Genomic DNA, 20476 nt, shown 5'->3' with positions numbered 1-20476 from the left:
TCACATGGAACATGACACAAACTGATAGTTTTGTCATTGTTACTTCTAAAGTGACATGGTTGAAGTCACTACGTGAATATTATAACTACAGGGTCAGAATGAGTGAACATTGGGTTTTGGTAGCCGAAAGAATCGTTTCCATTGCAGAGGCCCTATTTGTAGAGGGAGGAATATAAATCTTGTTAAGGATAATGTAACTTAGTATTTCCCTGGGCAAATAACATGGAAGAATGTAAATGTGTGAATTACAAACTTTAGTTTTTACTATAATATGCTCCCTTTTATACCATTCCACAGTCACGTAGAGGACCAGTCCCCCTCCTGCCTTTTTGCCACACTGCTTTAGGTCACTGTCTGCTTGATTAAGAATAAATCTACCTAGCATTAAAACAATTTCTGGTATATCTGGCTTAAGCTAGCTCTCCGTAAAACACAAAATGCCACTGTACCTGTATGCATTGTGACCTGCTATGAAAGCGGACAGTTCATACATGTTATTTCAGAGCAATCAAACATTGCCCATTACAATAGTTGGCAAACCTTGCCTTGCCTTTATTGTGTTTGTACAAACAGCTATTGCAGTACAGTTAATTTGATTTACTTAGGTGCTCACGTTTGCAGCACAAGTATGTGATTGGGAATATTATACATCCTGCTTTTATTTTCTCACGTTACTTCTTACGTTTCCAGGAGCCTCGTGTAAAAATGGTGCGTACGCACAAAAATGTTGCGTAAGCCCATTTCCATGCTCAAATCATGATGTATAAAATCTAAACTTGGCGTAAAACCACGCACATCTTTACGGTAGCTCCAACCCTGGCATACGCAAGTTCTCCACTCGGTTTTGCGAAATGGCGGGACCCAGCGTCAAAGCAGTGCTACTGTTCCAGTGTGGTTTGCCTTTCTTTTTTAGATCCACATCCCTGACGCGGCTTTATGAATACACTGAAATTAACCACATATTGTTTATTTGTTTAATGCATCTGATTGTAATTAACCTGTAAAAATATAATGGTCCACAGAATGGCCAAACTATTCTAAATACCATAGCTGCTTTAGCGTTGTTACTCTCACTGCACCTTCTTCTTCTTCTTTCAGTTGCTCCCGTTAGGGGTTGCCACAGCAGATCATCTTTTTCCATATTACTCTCACTGCACCACTCAGAATATTTATATCATTGTATCTGAGTGGGGAATCACAGCTCAACAGGAGATGATTGGAAAGAGATTATTGGTATACAGCATCAAGCACACGCTGCCTCGGCCATGCTCTCTATTGAACTGCTATCATATGGCAAAAGCTTCAGAGCCTTTCCTCGCGGTTCAGAAACCGTTTCATCCCAAGAACTCTAAACGCACTCAATCAGTCCAAGTGCTCCTTGTAGAACGCTTTGTATTTATAAGTACAACTAGCAAAATACCCGCGCTTCGCAGCGGAGAAGTAGTGTGTTAAAGAGGTTATGAAAAAAAAAGGAAACATTTTACAAATAACGTAACATGATTGTCAATGTAATTGTGTTGTCATTGTTATAACTGTTGCTGTCTTTTTTATATATATATATATATATATATATATATATATATATATATATATATATATATATATATATAATATATTATATATATAATATACACACACACATAAACATTTATATACATATACATATCTACATATACACATCTACATATATATACACATACATAAACACACACATAAGACTTACTGAGTGAAACGGGCTTTCATTGACAATCATGTTAACGTTTAAAATGTTTCCTTTTTTTTTCATAACCTCTTTAACACAGTACTTCTCCGCTGCGAAGGGCGGGTATTTTGCTAGTATATATATATATATATATATATATATATATATATATATATATATATATATATATATATATATATACACACACATACATGCAGTTTTAATAACACAGAAATCAATATAAACATTAACATCATTATCATATGAGAATATGAAGTAATATATAAGAAGCACATTTCATATAAATATAAATTATTAAACAGTAAAATCTTCTTCTGTAATTTGCTACCGTGGCAATTTGTGTGTCTGTCCAGGATTTTAAATGACCTGTAGCTCGCAAACCGTTGCACCTATACACTTGAAATGTGGTACACATATAGTACGTCACGTCTACTATCCGCTTTATGGGTGATGATTGTTTTAGTCTTTTTATCTTTATTTTATTTTATTGTAGAATCAACTCCTATCTGCGCACAGCAGGGCAGCCGTGGGCGGATGCGTATGGTGTATTCAGTCGATGTTATCGTGCATTGCGCTGTCAGTGGTATTTTGATAAAAGAATTTGAACAACATATAAGAAGCGTATAAATTATTAAACAGTAAAACATTAACATTTAAGAAGTAAAGTTACATTAAGTACTACTGCTGTGCCTTCGGGTATACCTCATTTTTTGTTTGCCCATTACATGCTTAAATGTATACATTTTTTGGTGCACCTACCCGAGAACACGCGACATATAACCGAGTGTGGGAGAAGCATGGATTTTAAACACGCGTTGAGTTGATCTGCTGGTCTCCATCGTGAAATAAGTGGTAATGTTTGACTAAAATGTACAGCGAGTAAAACGACATTACCTCCTATTTTTTTTTTTACGATCTCTGAGATCTTGCTTTTTTCGGTTCAAGGCTTCATAAGCTCTTTTATGTTGTATGGTGTACTTATCCCAAACCATCATCTTTGAATGTTGCAAGACTTTCGCCTTGTATGTAGATCGGGGTAATTACATTCATTGCATTCCTAGTCTGAATCACAATCTGATTGTATGGGTGGTTACCTGGCACTGTAGGGTTGCCACCCGTCCTTTAAAATACGGAATCGTGCCGCGTTTGAGAATGAAATTGCGCGTCCCGTTTTGAATCAATACTGGACGGGATTTAGCCCGTATTTTTTTTATCATTTTTTTTATCATTTTTTTTTTAAAGCAGCGTCTCATGCAAATCATCCCACACGCATTTTATGAAGATGCCTCCTTTCCTACTTTTGATTGGGTAATACTTGATGTCATCGTTAGTTTGATTGGTGTTTTTAACTGTCCAGTGAGGAGGGCGTGTCTTTTAAGTACAGTCTGCAAAGTGTTGGCACTGAGATGTGGCGTCAGCGCCATACTTGAAGCCCCTAACGTTGCGGTCAGCAAGTCGGCTAACATCCACCATGTGCCGTCTTTCAGTTGTGAGAAGCAGATCATAGAATGGTTGAAACTGTTGCCCCTAACGTTGCGCCACGGCGTGTGGTTCGTTTATACCTCGTGTGTTCTCATTAAACTTTTATCTCGCGAATATGTTATTGCAATCCGCAGCGGGAGCGTTTCTATAAACTTAATTTAAACTTACGTTTTACACCGTGCTTTCTTTCCCTTATGAACATGCTTGTATGCTTAACTCGCTCCGTTCTCAATTGTTTAATTAATTTTTTGCTGTTAGCTGTTCGCGGCTCTTCCTCCATTTCCCCCTACTTCGTTCTTTTATCTCGCGAATATGTTATTGCAATCCTTAACGGGAGCGTTTCAATAAACTGATTGAAAATAGTTTTGCATTTACCTTTTTAGTAAATGGCGAGCTTTTAAGCCTGAGAAATCAGCCCATAAATGCACACGTTTAATTGCACATGTGTTAATATGTATGGTTACACAGTATTAAAAGACAGTGAACAACGTCAGTTACCTTTGTTCCCGCGTTTGATAAAAGGTGAGCTTTTAAGCCTGAGAAATCACCCCGTAAATGCACACGTTTAATTGCACATGTGTTAATATGTATGCTTACACAGTATTAAAAGACAGTCAAAAATTAACGTCATTTACCTTCGTTCCCGCGTGTGACTCGTGCTGTAAATCTCTTCCTTGTTTTTAGTTCACGTGATTACGTAGGAGGCGTGATGACGCGATACGTGACTCCGCCTCCTCCATTACAGTGTATGGACAAAAAATATGTTCCAGTTATGACCATTACGCTTTGAATTTCGAAATGAAACCTGCCTAACTTTTGTAAGTAAGCTGTAAGGAATGAGCCTGCCAAATTTCAGCCTTCCACCTACAGGGGAAGTTGGAGAATTAGTGATGAGTGAGTCAGTCAGTCAGTAAGGGCTTTGCCTTTTATTATTATAGATTACCTCACTGTAAACTTGCGATACAGTTGTAATATTGCACAACCTGAGCCACTTTATAAAGCGCATATTTAGATATAGTATAATTTTTAGGATGAAATGCAGGAAAATGTGTTGATTATACAAATAAAATGTTAACATCATTTAAATAATCTATATTGTTAATAATTAAACATATGAGGACACAGTGCCGCAGTGCTAGCAAGGAGCTGGCGCTCCATTCACGGATTGTTCCTGCCTCGCACTTTATTGTTGCTGGGACTGGCGCAACACTGGAAGGATAGATGGATAGAATAATTAAACATGTACTACGAAGATATTTCGATGTTCCTTAAAAGTTTTGAAGAATCGGCGTTCTAAGCTTACAGATGGCTTAATGTCTATTACAGAGCTGATTGTGTGGCGATTGGGTATTTGGAGAAAGAAAAGTAAGGACAGGAATTGGGAAAGAGACAGTACTGCTGCAATAAATTATTTTATCTAAGGTCGCGCACGGCGCAGCAAGCATCTTGCGTGAGGCAGGAACAATCACTGCGCCACCGTGTTCCAATGTTTAATAACATACTTTAACTCTCATGTAAATGATATCAAGTATACATCTCAGTATTTTAATTATTCAAAGAGCTGTAATATCATGAATGTAATGGATTCTGTGTCCTGTTGGAGGAAGAGAAAGCCCGTTTAAGAAACACATAGTAATTCACGCACATAGAAGATCAAATACAAAACAAAGCATGTAACGTGCTACTTTAATTACGATGGGATTTGAGAAACCAGTAAATTAAACGATTTTAAGATGAAGTTTATGATGTTCTACTTTAATGACAAAATAAACTACATGATTAAAGTGGAAATTTCAAGATTAAAGTTGACATTTCATGCTTTTTTCCCCACTGTGTGCCTTTTTTTTTTCCCCCCTCTGTACCCTAATAAGCTTTCATATGACACTCAGACGGTGGGCTACGACTTGACTTTTCACGGCGACTTTGATATCTGACAACTTCTTTTTTATTTCGGGCACTGTGCGACTTTGTGAACTTGAGCTTTCGAGTTTCTCCGACACACTGTCACTCGATCAACATCCTTTTGTTGATTATACTGTATCACTGTTTAAACCAACAAATAATAAGTTTTTCCTTGCCTCCACTTGGTATTTGCTGAAATTCTTCTATTTTAATGGCTTTTGCCATTGTCTTTTCACAGAAGGCTGAGCTTAAGGGTTATTTATACTGATTTGCATATTCAAAGCGGCATAATTCTGAGAGGAGTTGTGGTGGGACAGCAGGTGCGTGCACGTGCGTTACTTTTCACACTGACCAGGATTTATGTAGTGGAAGAACGTGGAAGTTAGCGTTCACACAGATTTATGCATCTGGATTTTTTTGTGCATACGAACATTTCCGCTTTTGTTTGTACGCCATGTTATAGTGTGAATTCTACGCACAGCATTATACATGAGGCCCCAGGTGTTGCAGACATAAGGTAGCCTTCTGATCCTCTTTGAAACCCTTCCCTAGTCAACAGCCCATCCAAAAGTCGGAAGTGACAAGTTGGTGCCTGGGTTTGTTTTGACTTCAGACCATTTGTAAATTTAAAGCCAGATCAAATCTAATTATAAACCAAACTAGTAAAACAAGTTCAAAAACAAAAAGAAAACAGAGAGGACACAGAGCTTCTGTAGGAAGCTGAAAGAAGGCTGCTGTTTGCACTGCACCTAAAGTGTGATGTAAAAAAATATATACAAATTACTTAAGTATAACACAAACATTCCTCCTCCTTTTTATATTAAACCAATAGCCCTTCTGAAAAATCAGCCTTCACCACCATTCTAAATTGTAAAAATGTATGTAAATTTTAAACATAGGATTGTTAAATTGGGGTTCTTCTGTATTAGGAAAACAAATTTTGCATGTGTATTTATTAATTAAAACCTATAAGTAACATAAGATTAAAATGTTAATGTAAAAACAACTTGTACTGGTATAAGAAAGCAATCAATTTAACAGTGTTGATATATAGCAACCTTAAGAAGGATTTTGGTAGTAATATAATGTTACATGCAGATACCTGACTAACTCTTTTAGGAATGTATTATAATGAATGGTGCACTCATTAAAGCAGAAGCGGCACTGTAAGAATCTGCTTTTCAGCATATATTCCTCAACAATATAATGAACCATAATGCTCAGACATGCTCTCATAGTTCTACTCCACCACAAGTTGATTGTGGTTGCATAAAGTGCTGCTTGTTTCTGATTGATTTTGATTTTTGTCGGACATTTGGAATAAAGTGAATGCAATGTGACTATGGAAGAATAAATGCATGAGGGGATGATCATTTTTAAAAACCTTCATTGCACGCAGTTTTAATCTGAGCCTTATCTTTCGATAAACAAAACATAATAAATATTATCTGATTATACATTCAATAGCTTCCTGTTTATGAATATGCATTAGCTTAAAGAGGTAGTTAATGTTTATCTGTGCTATGGAGCTAACATTACTAGAACTTAGTACTGCTTGGTCTGTGGTGGGCAGGCGCCCTGCCCGGGGTTTGTCTCCTGCCTTGCGCCCTGTGTTGGCTGGGATTGGCTCCAGCAGACCCCCGTGACCCTGTAGTTAGGATATATCGGATTGGATAATGGATGGATGGATAGTACTGCTTGGTTAGTTTTAATGTATTGTTCATACAGGACTATGTGGTTGAATATTAAATGGTTGTACTGTATAGGTGTTTGCCTGTAGTGGTTTAACAGTCTACACAGTACACAAAATATTTCAAAATTACAGGAAATTAAAATGATTCTCATCATTTTGGTACTTTAATATCTAAAATTGACAGATATTCGTCAACATTTCTTCTTAATTTTTCAGAAAGCTGTTGCATACTGAAGAGAAATACACTCATGGGCCACTTTATTAGGTTCACCTGTTCAACTGCTTGTTAATGTAAATATCTAATCAGCCAATCACATGGCAGCAACTCAATGCATTTAGGTTTGTAGACATTATCAAGACAACCTCCTGAAGTTCAAACCGAGCATCAGAATGGGTAAGAAAGATCATTTAAGTGACTTTGAATGTGGCATGGTTGTTGGTGCCAGATGGGCTGATCAGAATATTTCAGAATCTGCTGATCTATTGGGATTTTCAGGCACAGCCATCTTTAGAGTTTACAGAGAATGGTCCGAAAAAGAGAAAATATCCAGTGAGTGGGAATTTTCTGTGCGAAAATGCCTTGTTGAGATCAGAGGAGAATAGCCAGACTGGTTTAAGATGATAGAAAGGCAACAGTAACTCAAGTAATCATTTGTTACAATTAAAATATGCAGAAGAGCATTTCTGAATACACAACTTGTCGAACCTTGAAGCAGAATGGCTACAGCAGCAGGAGACTATACCGGATGCCACTTCTATCAGCTAAAAACATGCAACTGAGGTCTCACCAAAATTGCACAACAGAAGATTGGAAAAACATTACCTGGTCTGATGAGTCTTGATTCCTGCTGCAGTTGGATGGTAAGGTCAGAATTTAGTGTCAACAACATGAAAGCATGGATCCATCCTGCCTTATATCAATGGTTGAGGCTGGTGGTGGTGGTATAATGGTGTAGGGGATATTTTCTTGGCACACGTTGGGCACCATAGTGCCAACTGAGCATCATTTAAATGCCACAGCCTATCTGAGTATTGTTGCTGACCATGTCCATCCCTTTATTACTTTAGTTAACCCAGTCATAAAGGAAATTGATTCTGTGGACAGGTGTGCTTTATACTGTAATTTGTGATACCTAGTAGTCCAGTCATTATGCTTCTTTTCCTTCCCGACCCTCCCATTTATATAGATCAGCAAGAAGCGGGGTTAATCAGACCTAACAATACTTTCCCTTTCTTTTAGGATTTGTGTTTCTAGCCTGTTGTAACTGCCTTTTCTTCACAAGCAGGAATAGAAGATGGGTGGGAAATTATCTTGCATACCCAATTATTGACACATTGTAATGGTGTTTTTTTTTTGTTTTTTTTTGTTCCCCCAAAAGGTGTTACTTGACTGACGGTAGGTTCTCACTTTATCAGTACAAGTAGTGTCACTCTGTTTTTAGTGTGGTCATGAGTAGTTGGTTTCTGACAACAGGGATGTTATTGGCTAAAAGCGTTTAGGGTACTAGTGGTGCTTTTGCAGTATCCCCATGGTGATGATACATTCATGATGGTGCATCTAATACATTAAACCGTACAACATTTAAAGGTACATAACTTTTCAATCTATCCCCTTCTTGTGTAAATTGCACATGGTCATGTAATCCATTGGTATCTGCCTACCTGTTTAAGATGAATTTTTAATAGGAAACGCTGGTTGTTATAAGTATATTAATAAAGTAGCAGGATGAACAACAGTACTCTTGAATTTAAGTCTGTGGCAAACAATTTATGGAATGAATATGCATCCATTGCCAAAAATGCACAAACCATAGTATTAATTACATTGTGACAGTGTTTTCATTTGATACACTGCCAATGTGAACATTGACAGGTTTAATTAAAAAATGTTTTGTTTTTTTTCTAAATCTGTCATCTAATAGGAGTTTATAACCAATCTGAAACAGTTATTTTGCAGCAGCAAAATTCCATCAAGATTGCAGGTTTTCTTTTTTCGTCTTTATCTAAAAGTTAAGTCAATATCTGGGGAAAAAAAAAAACTTTTATCCAGCCTTACTGTTTTTAAACTTTAATTACAGAACGAAACAATAAATTACTTATTTACCCTGGAATATGTTTTTAGAAGATATCTTAGTTAAAATAATTGATAGCTGCCTTTTGGTTTTAGAAAGGCACCGTAGGTGACAGGTGCTTTTGGTAACTGTAAAGCACCTGTTAAGGCCTATGAACTAAAGTTTGTGAATAGGGGCTGAATGCAGCTGGGGGTTCAGCGTGGAGTTCTAATAAGTTCTCGCACTTAGTAACAACTTGAGTTTGTGCTTAACCTTTCTAAATGCTTCCTGCAGTTGCAGATTAGCCAGCTGTACTGAGGATCTTGTGCAGCTTTTATTCAGCTAAGCATGGCAGTGTGCCCACAATGGTTGTGTGGCCCTAGTTAAAGAAAGGAACTTGCATCCAGGAGAAGGCTTATAAGTGGAGAGTTTCCACTTAGTGGCTGGCTGACTGACCGACCTTGAGCAAGTGAAACTAACTTTCTTAGCTATTAGAAAAAGAAGCTCCCTTTTCAAGTGTTGATTTATAATTTCTAAGCTCGGAGTGTATGATTTTTTTTCACTTGGTTTATATGTATATGATCTTACATTTCAGTTAATGCAATTACTAATACCTTTTTATATCTAAAAATATTTTAGCATGTATTCCTTTTTAAAAAAGATTAAATAAATCACCACAAGGTTCTTATGGAATAGCTCAATTTACATAGTGTATTCCTATAGTGAATACTATTAAAAAGGTTTTTAAACCTATGTGGAATTGCTTCCACACTGATTCATTTGTGGCATTGGCAGGTTTAGTGACTTCTCAGGTTTACCTGGTGAGTTATCAGTTGATATTGAGCCAGTAGTCTTTTGAATTCTTGTCAAATGATTTATTTGTTACATAAAAAAGAAACCTGGACATTTCCCTTAAAGATTTTCTAAATAAACAAACGTGCAGTGAGACACTGGCTCTGTTGTCCCAATATCAGATAGAGAGATTTTTTTAAATAAACTTTATCAAAACGTCTGCGTTAACTACATGATTTTTATGTTTAAATTATTTTTTCACTCTGTACTTCCTGAGATTCATCTTGAACTCACTACTTTTTAATTTCCTCCAGTGTCCTCAACTACATGATTCACTGCTTAACTGAAAAATTTCTAATGGATCAGCTTTACTTATTCCATTGAGAATTTTGAAGATTTGGAATTAGATGGCCATATTACTTTCTGTGTTCAGCTATAATTTGTACTTTGTAAGTGTGATATACGCCTTATAAGGTCCATATACACATTTGGCTACTCCTCTGTGTTTAGCTGGGTCAATCCATATCTATTAAACAAACTTTCAAAATTTTTTTTCTATTACCCCTTTTGATTTTGATTAAACTTGGCATGAGTAGTGGCTACCTTCCATAGCTCAGAAATATTTTTTTTTATTTCCCTTTTGAGGTTACTTTTCTTTACCATAGAGAGTGTAAAAGTGATACATGAGAGTGCTTCCTTATGAACTGTACATTTTCTTTCCTTGTTGAACCATGTCTCAGTTATTACACATTTGAAAGCACAAAACAATATTTTGTATTGGTATGGTCACATTTAACTTTGGTATATGTGCAGTTTCATTTATTCAAGGTCAAATTGTTTTTTTTTCTACTTGGAGTAACAAGTCTTTTTTTTTTATACTGAAATACACATGCATGGTGCTACTTGTATTTAAAATATTGACCTGTTTCTCTCTCTCTCTCTCTCTCTCACACACACACACACACACACATATATACATACAGTACAGTAATACAAAGAGTACACAACATGTTTTTCACACTCATTTGGGCTCATCAGGTGTATGCACTCAGATGTCAGCGCCTGAGACGAAGCCTACACATACACCTGACGAGCCCCAATAAGGGTATATGATGTATATATTTGCTTTATTTGTAATTATTTTGTAGTGTACAGAGCTTATAAGTCTTCTTACTAAGAGTAAATCCATTGCTGTGGTCAGGGGCAAACCCATTTATGCTTCGTTTGTCTTTTCTCCATTTGTGTTTCTGAACATTCATTATTGTTTTCTGTTTTCTTACAATAATATATATGATTTCTGTTATGTCAAATTCCTAGTACAACTCATTTCTTAAGATCCTAATGACATGAACATGCAGTAGATTTTTTGCAAGCATAAACAAACAAATTGTTTTCTAATGCTTTATATGTTCATCATACGATTCAGAAAAAGACGTTTGTAAAGGCATTCAATAGTTTCTATATAGCCATCTTGCATTCCCTCAAGGTAATTCATTTGTTACTACTTGAATTACCTCACACCATGTATTCCATTTTTTTCTTTCCCCAAAAATGTGTGTAGTACTAAAGTGTCTAGTGTCTAAAATCCAATAAAACTGCCTACAGATAGCATGGCTGTTATTTCTAAGTCTGTTAAATTTTTAACTCCATTAAGAAACATTTGCCTTCATACTTGGCAAATATTTTAAGTGAATGTGAGTGGTGGGCATCATTCATCTTTACAATATTTCTATTACATGGTGTTTTTTTTTTTTTCGGTTTTTTTTTGGTAGTATTAAACCTTAAATAGTTGTCCTTAAATCAGTTTAGGTCTCTGTACCTTTAGGACTTCGCTTTGGCTCCTTCACTCTGTTGTTGAAACTGCTGTTTTGCTGAAATTTTACCACATCATCAACTGTATATATAAATCATAGCTGGCTTAGCAGCTGTCTGAATTTCTGCTTACACTATTTCTATGAAGAAAATAATGCACACATATACTATGAAATACAGTTGACAATGAACCTTGCCTTCAGAGGTCATGAAAGTGGCTGTCTCCAGTCTCACTCTTTTGAAAAACAGTTCCCAGCTCCAGGGTCTAATAAGAGTGTGATAGCATACTATAGCTGGATATTTTTAACTTATCTGGGAAAAGTAATGTATACGGCAAGGCTGTGGTGTGCATCTGAGTTCAGCTACTGGTGAGATGATAGTTTTACATTTGTTCTTCAGACATAGTAATAAATTACAAGGTGAGTGCAGAGCAAAGAACTTGAGACACACACACATTAATATGAATGTATCAGACAGTAATTTTCCACGCTGTCACACAAGAATGCTTAACACAGCTGTTATTTGAAAGGAGAATTTTTAGCCTCTTAAACTTTGCTTTTACTCCTAATTTTGGGTCCTCAAATGCACTTAATCCTTTCTAGGTCTTGGGATACCAGAACCTATCCCAGCAGCAAAGCACACGTGTCTTTGGGCTGTGGGGACAAAGCCAAAGTTCTGTTTAATAAAAAAAAAACTAAAGACGTCTTGGAGAACATGCAGATTCTGCAGAACAGGATTTGATCCCAGAATGCTAAATGCACCACGATACCACCCACCACTTATCATATAGTACCCATTCTGTTTAGTTTGCTGGATTTTTATTCTTAAGGACGTTTGCAGATTTTGCCTTAGATAGATAGATAGATAGATAGATAGATACTTCATTAATCCCGATGGGAAATTCACATTCTTCAGCAGCAGCATACTGATACAATAAATAATATTAAATTAGGAGTGATCAATAAATAAAAATAGAAAAATAAAAGTACTACCAGAAGTACAAAGTCTTCATTCAAAATTGTCCTCAAGTCTCTCTGCTTTATGACAGTCTTTGAGATACCAGTTTATAGTTTTCGTTGTTTAAGGTCTTAAACAATGATCCTTTCTTGCTAGTATTTGTTCTGTTTTGGTAAGTTAATCTTTAAGCTAGGAAAACTAGTTGCCTTTAATTACAGTAATTACAGGAATTACTTCAGTGAGTTTGGGCTTGCCAATGCCAAACTCAACCTATAGGTTATATACTGGCTCTTATTCAATACACCAGCGTTCCACCTTAAAGCAGAAGGGTAGTTTAGACCAGGGGTCCCCAACCACCGGTCCGCGACCCACTACCGGGCCGCAGCCGTCTGACAGCCGGGCCGCGAGAGAACTGCCGGCAACGGAGACTCACTCAGACTTTTCAGAACGCTTGGCGGGCGGGGCTTTGCAGCGGCGCAGAGAGAGGAGAGAGACCGAGGTGAGAGAGTATTACAACAAGGTATTGTTACGGTCCCCACAGTTTCCCCATATGACGCGAGTCTATAGAAATCGCGTTACTACGAAGTACATTCAGCAGATGCTTTCATTACAACGAAGTGACCTTGAAATGCCTGAATGAATCATCCACAGAGCAGTTAGATCTGTGGTCGCAGCTCAGATGTGCACGTTTGCACAACGATCCCCAAACAGAAACATTGTAAAAAAAATTCTTTCTTCGAACTTTCCTCGTACTGTTTTTTTTTTTTTTTTTTTTTTGCTGTTTTTGTTTTCTGTGGTTTTCAGTAATACCTTTTGCTTATTGCTTGTCAACATTTGAAAAACATCCATTGGAATTTAACTCATTGTCACCCTCCTATAGAAACGGCAGACACGAAAAAAACGATAGCATTGTTAATGTTTGTGATGTGCAATCTGTTGGAATGGCAAATGCAAAGCATATGACTTTGTTATATGCAAAAAAAAGAAGAAAAATCTCAGGTTGCAAACGTATGCGAACTGCTTAATAACTTAATTATAATAGAAATGTTATGTAAATTGTGTATAAAACTGCCCCCCCCGACCGGTCCTTGGAAAAATTTGCATCTAATAAAGTGGTTCTTGCTGTCAAAAAGGTTGGGGACCACTGGTTTAGACTATTGTAGGATTGTGTCCTCTGCAAGAGGAAGTCTGCAGGATAAAGCTAGTATTAAAGAGCATACCAGAGAACTGTTTGGCAGGACACTATAACTTACTGACTGCACAAAGCATAGATTTCTATTATGTTTAACTTGAGTATACATCAGCCCAGTCTTTTTGGTGCTTTTTTGCCTTTAAGGCTTATAGAGGTGAGTGTTCATTCAGTCTTTGCTGGCCAGTGTAACAGCATTAGTACAACAGTGATACCAAAATGCATAAACATTTATATCTTATCAAGAATGGGGCATGATACCTAATGAATTAACCATCAAAACAAACTCCTAAAGGTGGTGAAAGGGTCATTGATTGGGGAAAAATCACAGTTCTCACAGATTCATTTTGGAGAAAGGTTCAAAATATAGCAAAAACCAGTGTTTCCCTGAATTCATCATGACACATCTCATCAATAGTGGCTGGCAGTGATAATGCTGTTGTTTTGTACCATATAATGGGCCCCTGGCACCTTGATGTAAATGGACATTACAATGTCAAAGAATATATTTCAGGACCTTTTATAAGAAAAGGATTTGAAAACCAAATGGACTATTGCAGTTGCTACCTATAATGCAAACTAAGGATTACCACTGAAGTACTGAGTTTTCCTCAGTTTTATTTCTTTTATTATTTTGCATTAAATAATCAATTTCACATTATATTATATTGCCCATATTTGCATTTTCTTGAAAATTTCTACTTTTAGCATTACCATTAATAATTGACTGTTTCAGGCACACAGTTGTTAAAACCTATTATTTTTATTTTATAAAATTAACTTTTATAAAATGACACACCTTGGTCATTAAGCAGTATTCTACAGTGTGTGACTGCAGTTTTCTTGTACTTTTGAGCCAATTAAAATAAACTTTAAAGTCACAATTAATAAGTACCTCCAATGTAAGATTAATATACTAGAAGACCAGTGAAGATGAAGTTGAGTGAGATTTCATGTGGAAGCAAGGGATTAGACAGCTGTGTGGAGCAGATCTTGTTACCAGCAGTTGTTTTTTGCTTGATTGATGACTCTGGGGACTTTGGGAGGTCTGGGCTTAACAGCTTTTACTGTTGTGGCTAGATCATCTTAGATCACAGTTTATCCAATTGCATACTGGGTAAATACACTTTCCCCTCTTTTTACTTACATTAGAGACCAGATAAAAGAGAAGCAAGAAAAATCGTAAATATGCTGTGAATATGTAATTATACACTGTGTACATTGTCTCAAACTAAAATGTCTATTAATTTATAAGTAGACCAGAACATTACTGGCATCCAGTTATTGTCAGTAACGGTGCAAAGACTTTTGACATCTCAGCTTTTCTCATGTTAAGACAAATGAATTCAAAGCATGACTTTTAGATCCTTAATGACAATCTCATTGCTTCTAGTATTTAGGGAAAAACAAATGGATTAGTTCTAGGAAAATTAATTTTTTAAAAAGCTTTATGTAAGTGTGCACAGCTCTCTATCAGTTTGGCAAACCTGGATTTTTGACATTTATCCCCATAAAGGGATCTTTGACAATTTAACTAGCATCTTTTCTACCTAATTTCGTGGAAAAACAGAAACTGCTTAGTAACTTTTGTGTTATCCGCAAAAAAAGGAAAGCTTTATAGAGAAATAGTGTAAGGCAGCTGAAAAACCAACAGACTAGCTATGGATCTGGTATGAAGAACCAGCTTAGAAGCCTACCACCACCAGATACTGGATGATCACCTATGCAAATTTGCCTCTTGAATATGCCCAGAGCACAAAGGATCAAAACAACTGGCAATGACTGGAGCTCAGCTGAGAATGCTCACTGTTTGTATCACCCTTTGTTGTATTCATCAATTGAAAGTGTGTATTCTCAGAATCTATATTGCCTTGGATATTCTTTTGGTTAGAAAAGGGCTTTCATTTTTCCATCCTCTCCGACATGTATAATATGTAAAGTGGTTGTAATATGTAGGGAATGGCGAGTTACTGAAATAATTTTCTTGCAGCTCCTTTAAAGTTAGTGTTGGTCTCTTGGCAGACGCTCTAATGAGTTTTTCCATGCCCAGTCTTTAATTTCAAAGGGATGTTCTAACCTTTGAGGTTTCCTGATTCTGCCAATATTTCCTCCACTTCTTAGTATTGCTCTTTTAAAATGTTTCATAATCTTTATTTTTTTTCAAAACTTTTTTTTGCATCACTCTCCAGATCTTACCTTTTAACTTTTATATCCCATAGATCTTTTGTTAGCTCATCGCAGACTATGGTTGTCTTTCTTTTTGGAATTTGATTAGTTTCAGCTGAACTGAGCTATAACTCCTATTGTAAAGTTTGTTGACACTTAATACAACCAGTTTTTCTAGGTGAGAAGGTGGTGCAGTTGCACTCTTGCCTTGAGAATCCAACCATCTGTGTTGAAATCCTACTTCTCGATGTTGTTATTGTCAAATATGTGCGTCCTACACATGACTGAGTGGATTTTCTTCTGGGTACTTCTTCCACATCCCCAAAGGACCTCTGGTTAGGTTAACTGGTGATTCCATATTGGCTTCTTCATCAGTGTGGGGAAATGTGCGCATGCAAGTGGGCCCTGCAACAGATGGCTGCTTCTTCTTGCTACTCCAATAGGTTCTACTCCTCGCTACCTTTTTAAGCATTTCATCTAACCATACTATTATTTGTAAATATCTCCTTATACATAAATTATCTTGTATTTCAGTATTTTGTGTTCTTTTTAGCTTTGTGTTGCATCTTATGAAAATATCTGTTGTGAAAGATTCTGCTCTAGATGGATTTTGTCCATAGTTACATTTTTACCTCTTTTACACTTATGCAGTTTTTTATGGAATCTGTTAAAAAAAAAAGTTTTACAATGCAGTATCTAACCATGCATTTTTGATTGCATGACTACTAGTGCAAGCCAGGATTTTTGCATTTAGCCTACCAAAAGCATGCATATAGTATTGAATTGTACCAAACCAAAACCATAATATTAAACAGCTAGAAGACAGAACTAGCTAAAGGGCTAACTAAAATAATTTGAGAAGCACATCAGATTTGCAGCTATAACAAAAATTGCAAACAGAAACATGGAATAATGTATAGATGTAGATGCACATGCACTATAGTGAGTCGTCTGGGAAAGAATTTTACATGGTATTCATATTCTTCAGTGATATTACTAAGTTAGTTATGAGGATGAGTGCTGATCGGGACCAAAATATGAAAAAGAGTAATTTCTTATATTACTTAATATCCTGTACATTTTTGTTTATTTCATACACTGATTTCATTTACTGTAACCATGAGAAATGAAGGAAAAGTTATTCATGTATTCACTGCATTTGAAAATTACTACTTTTTTACTAGGTCATTTTCTCATAGAACTGTACACTTTCATATTTTCAAAGTTTATTTCTTAAGTATTTTATGCATACCTTGTTTATACCAAGGGGTTTCTGGTAGATTTTTTTAAATAGAGCTTAATTTTCAAAGCAGAAGGTCTTAAAAATATAGCACCCACCCACAGCTGTATTAAAACCTTAATAAACTATCCATCAAGTAATATGCATAATTTGTTTCTATGTATAAGGACAATGTGTAGTGTACTTGTATAAACAAAGTATGTTTTGCTGTCTGGACTACACAATGGGAAAGCAGTTAGCCCTCCTGCCTCATAGCCATAGGAACTGGGTTTGAATCCTCTTTCTGTGAGATGTTTGTGTGTTCTTTTCAAATGTGTGTGAGGTGTGTTTTTTTTCTTTCTTTCTTTCTTTCTTTCTTTCTAGATACTCAGGTCTTCATCCCATATTGTAAAGTTGTTCATGTTTGTTAAATTGTTAACTCTAAATTTGTCCTTTGTGTGTATAAATATTCCCAGGAAAGGATGGGCTCTGTGTCCAGAGTTTAGGACAAATGGTTGTGATTAGATTCCATCTCAATGATACTATAATTATGTTAAGCAGGTCTGAAGATGGATACATTTTTCTTTGTTTAAAGTACATTTGTTTTAAGTCACAGACGTTCACTATCATTTGAATTCTGTGAATGGCATTTGCTAATATTCCCTTCTTTTCATGCTATAGGTTTGTGTGAGTTGGGCTGATTTTTTTTTTTAATGTATTATTTTTTTATCTACAAAAATACCCTGCTACATCTCTACTATAATATTGGATATAGCATGGAAGACATCTGATATAAAAGTGCGTATACGAAAAAAATGCATTTTTTTTTTCTTCTCCTAATTTTGTGTATTTCGACAGGGTCATTAGACAACACAGGAGAGCACTGAGAGTTGAGCGATATATTGGGCAGACTTGTCAGAGCTACCTTTGATGCCCTGCCAAGCCTCCAGAATCTCCAGCAGTGGTTTGGCATATAGCAAGCCTGTGACATATGCAGGTCCACCAGTCCCACCCTCTAATACATTCTGTCTGGCTGTAAAATCTCACTGGCACAAGGTCAGCACCAAAACATCTGGGATCAGGATTGGTGTGGAAGATGGCCCGAGTCCACCTCCATTTCCCTAGAGAGATCTACAGCACCTCTCTGCATGCAGACATGGTGCTGTGAACTGCAGCTATAAAAATTTTGCTGCTGCCTGAGCAGACAATATCATGGGAGGAAGGGATAGAGGCAGTACATTACAAGAAGAGAGTGAAATACTTTGACCTGGTCACAGAGTGTTTGTAAGGCTCTTCCCATTTCATGTAGAGGGGTTGTGAGCCTATCAACAAATATGCCTGGTTAAGGACCTGAGTTATTTACAGGGAGGCAGTCTGCAGAGGATGAGTGAAATGGCAGAAGAAGCAGAGACTTCAAGCTTCTAGATGTGACTGAGAAGAGGCAAAGCTTAGGGAGCAAGTAACACCTGAGGAAAGTTTTGCTGCAGGGAAGTGTCATGGGGGCATCCCTATTCATTAGCAGCTGGGGCCTATTTCAGCTACAACAGGCATTAGGCAGAAAACAGCCCTAGCCAAGATACCACAACACTGAGTTAATGTTTAAATTGTATGAAATGAGTTATCAAACACTGACTTTAATTATTTGGCAATTCAAGATTCCATCCCCAGTTAATAGTGACCTGATACTAGCGCAAAACATAGAGTTTATTCCAAGTTGTGGTACCTGCATACATTTTCAGTAGAATGTTTTAATGCTTACAAAGTAGAGTTAAAAAATCCTTTAGGATAGAGTTAATTTAGGAAGCTGATTAGAAGGGTTTGTTTACATTAAATGAATAATGGTAATCTTTTTTTTTTTTCCCCACCCATTTTCTAGATGTGCCTCAAGTTATTTTGATGTCATTTACTATTAACTATTGTAAAATTAACAAAGTATCGTACAATTTTAATCCTTAAAGAATTTTTATTTTTGCTTTTAAATATACACATTACTGCAGCAAAAAGGAAGACCTCTACTACATTGTGTATTGATTTGCATGCTACAGTATATTAACTTGTGAGACTTTCCATTTTTTTATGTAAATTTTAGCATAGATAGGAGAGTGGTTCCTTTCTCTTGTTAGATGCATTTCATGACAGTGAATAGATTATTAACTACTCAAGGAAGAACATCTGCTGACACAGTGAAATGCAAGTGCTTAACAAGGCAGTCTGTTTTGGTGACATCTGAAAGATTTTACTATGTCTGTGTTTGTGTACATGTTTACACTGTTGAGGTTTGGTTTGAGAGAGATCAATAAACGAATGACTATCATCCACAAATACAGGACCTGAAAAACTCATAAGATTAATTATTATGGCACAGTTGATTTGATTTTGTTTTAATGACTCTGAACAGTATTTGGCAGTTCAGTGTTTATTATTGATATACATATCGATATCCATTTTATGCTAAAAGAGAGTCAATTTTCTGGGAACCTTAGCCCAAGTGGCCTAGAGGTTTCAGGTACCAGGCCAAACCACTCCACAAACACATTGCCTAATCAGTGATGATTGTGAAAATGAACAAATGGATTTATGAATTTAATTGTACCAAATAAACCAAGGCAAGATTTAAACAGACATTTTTTATCCAAAAGCGACATGAATTTAAGTAAATTTTAAAATATAATTACTAAATTGGGCATTCAATATATTTTGCATTCTGTTTTTACAACAGGAAAGCTGTTGATGAGCTCCTCAGGGAAGCAAATCGTGGCAGAATCCGAGCAGAAACCATGGGCCCTTCAGGCTGGTGAGATGCCAATACATACAAACGTTTAGACATTTTAAAAATATATGTATGTAAAATATTTTTTTGATAAAGTGGCAAACTGTAAAGCTGTGCATTGTCCTCTTTTAAGCAACACCCTTTTGTTCAGGCTAAATACACTGTAGTAATCAGTATTTTCTGATTTCTGTATATAGTGTTTATTGTATGCCACTGTAGTAATAATTCCTTGCACCTGTTAGCAAAATCAATATGACTGTTTGCACATACTATCGGGCGGAAGAGTGTAATAAATACCACTGCTCTAAATGCCAGTATCTGGGTCTACCCAATCTGTTCACTTTCCCACTATGTTACCTCTGGTTTTCTTAATCATTTGCATCCTTATTGGTGAGGCTCATTTTACTCGTATCTTCTGCAGCTACTTCTTTTTTTGTTTTCTTTAGCCTGCCTTAATGCCAATTTCCCTCCACATTTGTCACAGTGCACACTGTCTGTACTTTTTCACACAAGTCATTTACTGCCTTTCATTACATACTAAAACAGCCTCCACCCCATTCTCCTCACCGCACAATTTATTGCCTTCACACCAATTTTTCTGTCATCTGTGCACCCAGCGTTCTCTCCCTCCATGCAAATCCACAAACTGACCTGATTATTCTCATCATAGTCCTTTCCCTTTTGCCCCTTTATTAGTTTTATAAGAGTTCATCTCAATAA

General features: G+C 36.4%; 1 protein-coding gene across 2 annotated transcripts in view; it reads left to right on the top strand.

Annotated features, from left to right (window-relative positions):
- The window catches only part of si:ch211-140b10.6 (protein POLR1D-like), a 46418-nt gene that overhangs the window by 9371 nt on the left and 16571 nt on the right, over positions 1 to 20476 (top strand). Inside the window, exon 2 of one of the 2 annotated variants that reach the window (XM_028799491.2) lies at positions 19706 to 19780. The exons of the other annotated variant lie outside the window; for it this stretch is intronic. Within the exon in view, the coding sequence (XP_028655324.1) occupies positions 19706 to 19780 (75 nt within the window). The remainder of the gene's footprint in view (positions 1 to 19705; positions 19781 to 20476) is intronic. 2 annotated transcript variants of the gene reach the window in all.

The sequence above is a fragment of the Erpetoichthys calabaricus genome, chromosome 4, assembly GCF_900747795.2.
Source record: "Erpetoichthys calabaricus chromosome 4, fErpCal1.3, whole genome shotgun sequence".
Taxonomy (NCBI): Eukaryota; Metazoa; Chordata; class Cladistia; order Polypteriformes; family Polypteridae; genus Erpetoichthys; species Erpetoichthys calabaricus.
The sequence above is the reverse complement of the archived record's forward strand: the minus strand, read 5'-3'. Positions and strand labels throughout refer to the sequence as shown.